General features: G+C 44.2%; 1 protein-coding gene across 1 annotated transcript; it reads left to right on the top strand.

The window, feature by feature from the left end:
• Positions 1–7,248: 7,248 nt before the first annotated feature.
• Positions 7,249–7,872, top strand: LOC147437083 (uncharacterized). The gene has a single exon (XM_086486512.1). The coding sequence runs from the start codon at positions 7,255–7,257 to the stop codon at positions 7,870–7,872; it is 618 nt and encodes a 205-aa protein (XP_086342638.1). The 5' UTR covers positions 7,249–7,254.
• Positions 7,873–8,631: the final 759 nt, after the last annotated feature.

Below are 8,631 nucleotides of genomic sequence, written 5' to 3'. Positions count from 1 at the left end.
CTTCATGCATTATCCATGTGCTCATGTTATGTTAGATCTTTGGTGAACTCTTAAGATCCTTAGAGCGAAAACGCTCAACCTAATAATCCCTTTACTCGGATCTTAGAGCAAACCCACTCATCAAGTAAACTTGGATAAAATCCTAAAGTTTCTCGGGCACAAGCCGTTGCTCCTTCACTCATAAAGAGATTGTTCATTCACTTGTACAGTAAGCACTATCAAAATTTCCCTTAACAGGTACGGGGTGTGGGCTCAAAAGGTATTCGGTAATCTGTTAGAAACTTCCAAATACCAAATTCAATCATTGACCTTTCGGATGGTCGATCAAAACCAGTTCCTCACATAAACAATGCTCCAACTCTCATAAAAACTCCAGAGTGATCGGTCCTAGTTAGATAATGGTTGTTCAAACCAATTCCTCACATAAATAATGCTCCAACTCTCATAAAAACTCCAAAGTGATCGGTCCTAGTTAGACATATTCACACCTCGTGCGAAAGAGCAAATGAACAAAACGCACTCTACAATTTCCTCAAAGATGTAACTTTGATCAAAGACCTGCTCTCTCAATTAAAGTTAAGGGTCTTCCATACAAAACTTTAAGGGTTAATAAAATTCCGTTACTCCAAATAACATCACATCCTTCGAGAAAAGGCAACAAAAATGCAACACCCACATTTAGGACCCCTCTGTACTCTTTATAAGTGACCCTAGGCGGCTCCTTTGGCAAATAAGTTGTGGCAGCACCGCAGAGAGAAGCACTCGCGACCATTGTTCTTTTGTAATCATCAATCAACAAAGAGATACCAAAAGGGGCGCCAATCTCTGGGGCCAATGCATCTAGAAGCAAAACTCTGCCATTTCGTATTCTCTCTCTCTCTCTCTCTCTCTCTCTCTCTCTCTCTCTCTCTCTCTCTCTCTCTCTCTCTCTCTCTCTCTCTCTCTCTCTCTCTCTCTCTCTCTGCAGACACAGGAGTTGGGCACGAAGATGGCCTTCTACAGAGAGCATCTTCTCCAACTCACGGAGGACGGTGTTGTAACTAGGCTTGCATACATGGATACGCACTCATCTCATGGGATAAGATGCGCTATTGGGCAAATGCGCACATCCTCACATCAGCTCCAGATCGAGTGTGGCCGATTTCAAGGGTTACCAATAGGGGCCAGGATATGTCACCCATTTCGCTTAGAGCCAGAGACAGAGCTGCACTACACATGGCATTGTCGGCGTACTATGAGATACGAGGCCGCTTCCACTGTCTGTTCAAAGAGGGTTTTGGACCATTTTCTAGAGTCATGAGATACAAGGATCAGAGATGTCTCGCATTGTTCCTACTAGAGCTGCGCAGACTTACGGAGAGATTGTTGCGCAGACATCAGGGGAGAGATAGTCTCAGCAAGGGGAGAGCGAAAGGAGCAGTCATCACAACAGATCTCAGAGCCCACCCACACTAGAGGGACGTTGATTGATCGAGCCATTGAGCTAGGCAAATCCAAACACCCACGACTTCGAGTTGTCTCCCACCATCGGTGAAGGCTGCAGCAAAAGATCCAGGTCACTCTAGCTCGACATGAAAGACGCCCAACCAGAGTGCTGACCATGGACGATGTTGATGAGATTCGACAACGACCGATGAGAGATTTCATTTGAACCCACCACCCCCCTCCCTCTATCGCGTTTCAGTTCCGGATCAGCTTCAATTCATTTCCTTAGTGTTTTTAGTCTTAGTTCTTTGTACTTTCCGTACGCAGACATGGTATCAGATTCGCCAATTGTAACTTTCTGGTCTCGTAGGTCTTTTTGGCCTTTCGAAGAAGTTAATATAACATTTCACTTCACACTTACTCTCTCTCTCTCTCTCTCTCTCTCTCTCTCTCTCTCTCTCTCTCTCTCTCTCTCTCTCTCTCTCTCTCTCTCTCTCTTGACCATAACTTACTCATCCGAACTCCGATTTAGGTGATCTATAGCCTCAATCGAAGAGCACGAAGCCCTCTACGCATTGATGTAAAGACAGAATTTTTCTGTGTAATGGAAGGCTTTGCTGTAACAGCATCTCAGAACTGAAAAAACTGTCAAAACTTTGCGTTTTTGTTGCCGACTTGAAGGCAATGTCAGACAAAACTCGCAAGGGTGGAAAAGCCACATTCGCCATGGAGAATGATGCAAAATCTCCAAGGAATTTGGATGCTAATCCAACCACATCATCTACAACAACGGAAGCAATGATCATGGCTTACTTGATCTAGTTACAAGAAACCGTCAACAAACAAGGTGAAGAGTTGCGCGCACTTGCAATGGAGAATGGTACTTTAAGAGTTCTCGTTGTGGAGAATGAGCACCTCAAGAAGGTTCTTGAAATGCAAACAACACGCTTGATGCATCTTGAGAATGAAGTTCAAGAATGTAAACGCTCTCTTGTTGACATGAATGTATTAAAAGAGCGCTTGAGCAAAGTTGAGAGTGATCATGTATTGAAAGAGGAAACAATAGATACAATACGACATGATGTATGTGAGATGAGAAATGCATCCAAATCATGGGCTGATATATGTAAGGATAATGTGGTTTCTACCATAGTAACAGGGAACGGGCGGAACGGACCCTAAATGTTCCGAAACGGCGTTCCGAACGGGTCTGGCTCTCGAAACGGAGTCGGGAACGGAACACCGTTCCGGAACGGGGTGTAACCGGAACGGCGACCCGGAACGGGGGGGAACGGGGCGGAACGGTGGAACGGGAATCCGGAACGGTCAAACCAAAAAGTCAACTTTTTTCACTAGCTATTTGGGGGCATGTTTGGGGCTATTGGGGGCTATTTGGGGTCAGATTTGGGGCTATTTGGAGGGCTGATTTGGGGCTATTTGGAGGGCTGATTTGGGGCTGTTTGGGGGCTATTTAGAGGGCTGATTTGGGGCTGTTTGGACTCTGGAGGCTCGTCTCACCTCCTCCTCAAGCTCTCAACATCTCTACTGAGCTACTCTCCTTGCTAAAGCTTTAAGCTTGGACATGGAGCTCTGGCTTCTTTCTGTTCCTTTTTGGCGGAAAGCACAACACCCTCAAAGAACAAATGTGGCTTCTACCTCTCTTTCTCAAGCTCCATCCCTCCCTCTTGTGTCTCAAGCTCCATTCCTCTCTCTCTCTCTCTCTCTCTCTCTCTCTCTCTCTCTCTCTCAAGAGACAAACTCCATCCTTGTCTCAAGCTCCGTCATCGTACAACATGTGTAAATATGGCTCTAATTAGGATGGTCGAATTCAAAAGCTTAGCTTACATATGAGCCTATAATATGAGCCTATAATACATATAATATATGTAGTTTCTTTGGTCTACCGTTCCGGCCCCGTTCCTGTTCCGGCCCCTCTCCTCCCTCCCGTTCCCGTCCCGTTCCACACCCTACTGTTCCTGTTCCCCGTTCCCGTTCCGGGTAACTATGGTTTCTACATCTCCTATCACTCAAGCCGTTGTCCAAGCAAAGAATCTAGAGAATGTGGACACTCAAGAATTGCACGAACGACAAAAACGCTCAAAGAACATCGTCATTCGTGGAATCAAGGAGGAAAGCATGGAAACACCCCAATCTCTTGCAGTTGCTATTGAAGAGTTTTTTGCTACACACTTTGGCATGTCAGGAATCATGGCTTATGGTGCACATCGAGTTGGAAAACAAGGAGTCCCTCGCTCGGGAGAAAGACCTATTGTATGTACCATGACTGATGAGGTAAAGAGAAAGATCATCCTTGACAATGGTTGGATCTACCTCAAAGGAACAGGTTGTAATGTATATGAGGATCGCACTATTATGCAACAAAATGTACGTCGCAAAGCATATGAGGAAAGAAGCAAGAAGGTTAAGGTATCACCTCAAGAAGAAAATCCACTTAAGGAGGATGCAAGTCCACCCAACAAATAGAGACACATGATCTATGAGACCAACTCACGCTTGCGAATAAGCTTTTGGAATTGTAACGGGTATCCATGGAATGCGGGAATTGGCATTGATGAGCTTACCAATGACTCAGATGTGAAATGATGCGCAACGAATTCTTGGATTTGACAAATACGATGTGCATTCTTTGATGTGGGCCAAAAATGCAAAGCAACGAAGAGGCCAAGGAGGCGTAGCATGTATGACCAAAAAGGGTTTGAAAGATGTTTCCATTGTCAAAGAAGATAAGTATAAACGCTATTTATGGCTGAAAATCAGCCCACCAAATGGTCAAGTCATGTTTGTGGCCGGTTGCTACATTCCTCACTATGACTCCAACTTTTATGCTTGCTTGAATATGGATAGAGATCAGCCCTTTGTTGAACTAAAGGAAGACATTGCTCATTGCAAGGATCAAGGTGAAGTCATTGTTTTTGGAGACATGAATGCCCGCACAAATATACTACAACACGACACACAACAAGTAGACATGCCGCATGTCTCAAGAAGAATGGATGACTCATACATGTATAATCGAAGTTCTAATGATGCAAAAGAAGTGGATCACTATGGAAAGTCACTTCTACATATGTACAATAGTACCAGAATGCTCATTGCAAATGGTGTATCTCTATGGCAAGGCACCAATGACTTTACATGTAGAAAGCACAACGGTGCTAGCGTGATTGACTATATGTTGTTCTCGGAAGCCACTCTAGAATGCATACAAAGCTTTACACTGGTGAATGGAATCCGGAATCGGATCATAGAATGTTATGTATTGACCTCAAGTGTGGTAAACGGCCCGAGCATGTAGCCTCCAATCATGATGTGAATCATTTGTACCTACGTCTAGACTTCAAACGAGCACTTATATATGCTGATATGGTGGACCAAATGTTAAGCATGATAGAGCATCAAGAGAGCCCAACATTAGAATGCAAGCGGAAAGTTTTCAAAGAAGTAATTTTCTCTTGTGCGAAGGAATGCTTTTCGGTGAAACACATGTCTTGCAAAAGGTCTAAGAAGGGTACCACCAAGAAGAAATGGTTTGACATGGAATGTAGTCAAGCCCGAAAACACTTGCTAAGATTGGATGCAATGAAAGACAAGGAAGTTTACTTGGAATCTTCACACACATACAAAGCACTTGTTCAAAAGAAGAGGAGAAGGTGGGAAGTCGAAAAACAACTTCTTTTAGCACAAGAGAAAGCACATGCATGTGGCAAGTTTTGGCAAAATCTAAAAGGCAAGCGCGTTGAGAGCTTTGGTGACTTGACTCTTGAGGATATGTATATGCATTGTAAGAATCTCTATGAGCAACCCAATGTTGATATGATGGAGTGTTGTAGCTCCCTTCCGTTTATGTCTCCCTTCTTTACCATTGAAGATGTATGCCGCGCGCTTGAGAAACTTGCTACTCGTAAGGCAGTGACCTTCAAGTGTCAAGGCTGAAATGATTAAATGGACAAGCAAGAAAACACGATATTGGATATGCGATATGTTTAACCTTGCACTTCAGTATGGCATGCCTCATGATTGGAGTGCAAATTGGATCAAACCTTTGCACAAAGGAGGAGATGTAACCAATGTGAACAACTATCGCACTATAATGGTTGGTTCTTTAATGGCAAAGTTATTTGGATGTATCATGGAGATGAAGATAAGTGAATGGACTGAAAAGAATGGCAAACGTGCACTTGGCCAAGCAGGTTTTCGAAAGCATCATAGCCCTATTGATCACCTTGTCACTCTTCGAGTTCTTATGGAAGCGTCTCGATTGAAAGGAAAAAAGTTGTATTGTTGCTTTGTGGATTTCAAGAAAGCTTTTGACATGGTACCGCGAGGAAATCTTTGGAGACGTATGCAAAACCTTCAAGTGCCGAGAGAATTTATGCATGCAGTCTTTCGTATCTACCAAAAAGTGATATGTCGATTACGTATGGGAGATGGAATTTCAGAATTTTTTGCAAGCACTATTGGTGTCAAACAAGGATGCCCACTTTCCCCAACCCTCTTTGGGCTACTCATTGATGAATTGGAATGCATGGTTCTTGACTTTATGCAGCAAGAAGGCATAGAAGAGGTTAAGATTGGAAATGCGGTGATCATGCTTTTGCTTTATGCCGATGATGTAGTGCTCTTGGCACATACCTTAGAAGATGCACAAAAGCTTATGAGTGTCTTGGAACGCTTTTGCCTACATAGCGGGCTGATCGTGAATGGATCCAAAACCAAGGTTATGCTTGTAAAGACCCTCAATGATGAAAATCCATGCATTGTATATAACAATGAGAAACTTGAAGTGGTAGATCACTTCAAGTACCTTGGCCTTGAGGTTCCATCCAATCATAAATGGAAGGATTATGCAATGCATCGCTTGGAAGTCGGAAAGAGGGCCTATTATGCATTTGAGAACATGTGCAATGCAGGAGAGATCAAGTGTTGGGCTCTCAAAAAGTACCTCTTTGACACATTGGTGACACCGGTGCTTCTTTATGGAGTGGAGGTGTGGGGTGGAAGCATCGAGAAGTCTACTTGGAAAGAGTTTGAGAATGTCCAAAAGCGTTTTCTCACCAACTTTCAACAAGTCAAGACACAAACACCCTACATGCTCTTACTTCTTGAGTCCGGATTGCTTCCCATTGAGGTCTTGGGCATGCAAAGGGTTGTGGAGTACATGCGTAAGACACAACGTAGCCCTTTGCATCGACTTCCTAGAATCGCATATGAAGCGAGTCAAATGGTTCAAAAGACATGCAAGAGCAAAATACTAAGTTCGGGGTGGATGCTTGATATCAAGAAATGGTTTGGAAGATGGGATGCATGTCACTTGATCGACTCCCAAGTTAATGAGGCCTTCTTACAACGCCAATGTATCACGGCTTGGGAGAAATCCGGAGGTTCTCGCTTCAACCATTACACCACACACGTTGCCCCAAACTACAAATATCTCTTCTTCTCGGAACGAGGTAACCGAACCCATTCCTACATCCTTGAGCCCATCCCGTTGAGTGCGATCCACACCATTGCCTCCATTCGTCTTAGCTCCCATTCTCTACGCTGCCAGACAGGACGTTGGGGCACTGGCGAGGAGTGTCATCGACTTTGCACCTTATGCCCTCGTCAAGTGCGAGAGAGTGAGTACCACACACTACTTGAGTGCTCAGCTTTTGACCACATTAGGTACTCTTTTCCCCATATTCAGCCATGATCTCTCCCTACATACCTTCCTCTCCCAACCACGATGTGGACTCTCTATTGCGACACTCATTTCAGCCATTTTTGAGCATCGAGAATCACTTATGAACTCCACTCACACCACATGGCATGTTGATTTGGTCCCATAGGTCATATTTGACCTCCCAGGACGATAATAGAACTATCTATCTATCTCTCTCTCTCTCTCTCTCTCTCTCTCTCTCTCTCTCTCTCTCTCTCTCTCTCTCTCTCTCTCTCTCTCTCTCTCTCTCTCTCTCTCTCTCTCTATGTCTATCTGTCTCTCTCTCTCTCTCTCTGTCTATCTGTCTCTCTCTCTGTCTGTCTCTCTGTCTCTGTCTGTCTGTCTGTATCTGTCTATCTGTCTCTCTGTCTGTCTGTCTCTCTGTCTGTCTCTATCTATCTGTCTGTCTCTATCTATCTATCTATCTGTCTGTCTGTATCTGTCTGTCTCTATCTATCTATCTATCTATCCATCTGTCTGTCTGTCTGTCTATCTATCTGTCTGTCTCTATCTATCTGTTTGTCTGTCTGTCTATCTATCTGTCTGTCTCTATCTATCTGTTTGTCTGTCTGTCTATCTATCTATCCATCTATCTGTCTGTCTATCTATCTGTCTGTCTCTATCTATCTGTTTGTCTCTATCTGTCTCTATCTGTCTGTCTGTCTGTCTCTGTATGTATCCGTCCGTCCATCCATCCATCCATCAATAGCAATAGCAACACATGAACGGAATTGCAACAATTGAAGTTGAATATATATATATATATATATATATATATATTCAACTTCAATTGTTGCAATTCCGTTCATGTGTTGCTATTGATTTCTCGCTTGGGTGTCCAAGCTTGTTACAAGCGCTTATCACAAAGTACAACTGCCATTCTTTACAATCTACACATTTGAGAATGCCAAAGAGGTTCCTCAAGGCTCATATTTAAAGCCCCACGACCTAAAAGCATCAGATATAGAAGTTGGTGTCCAAAAACAAAATTTCGGATTTTTAGGGATTTTTTGCGACACGATTTCTAAGATATTCGTACAACATGCCACATCATCAGATTTTGGTCCTAGAATAAGTCCTCATCAATTGGCCCCTTTCGAACACTTAAAACCGGTCCTTTGCCACGTCATCTCATTAGTGATAGCCAATTCAGCAGCCTGTTGATTATTTGGAGATTCAACTGCATTCCCTCTTATAGCAGACACTAATTGGGGAAAGCAAGATAGTGAGTCTCCTTAATTGGTGAAGCAATTTGATTATTAGAAGTGTGGAGAAGGGACACCTTGGCTCGCTGCTGCTGTGCGCTTCCCTCCTCGCCATCGCTGACCCTCCCCCTCGTCCTTTGCCCTCGCACACCCCCCCCCCCCCCCCCCCCCAAAATCCCGCTACCGCAGCCCGTTTCCCCCTTGCCGCCTTTGCCCGCCTCGCCTCAGCCCACAGCCCGCCTGCCGCAGCCCTCCATCTCCACACCCTCCCCTTTGCGC

This window comes from Adiantum capillus-veneris, chromosome 17 (assembly GCF_014529385.1).
Source record: "Adiantum capillus-veneris isolate H3 chromosome 17, ASM1452938v2, whole genome shotgun sequence".
In the NCBI taxonomy this organism is placed as follows: Eukaryota; Viridiplantae; Streptophyta; class Polypodiopsida; order Polypodiales; family Pteridaceae; genus Adiantum; species Adiantum capillus-veneris.
Note: the sequence above shows the minus strand (reverse complement) of the source record. Positions and strands in the feature narration are given on the sequence as shown.

Bases quoted from the DNA above. Each gene is read 5' to 3' on its own strand.
- LOC147437083 (XM_086486512.1), top strand. From the start codon at position 7,255: ATGTTGATTTGGTCCCATAGGTCATATTTGACCTCCCAGGACGATAAT.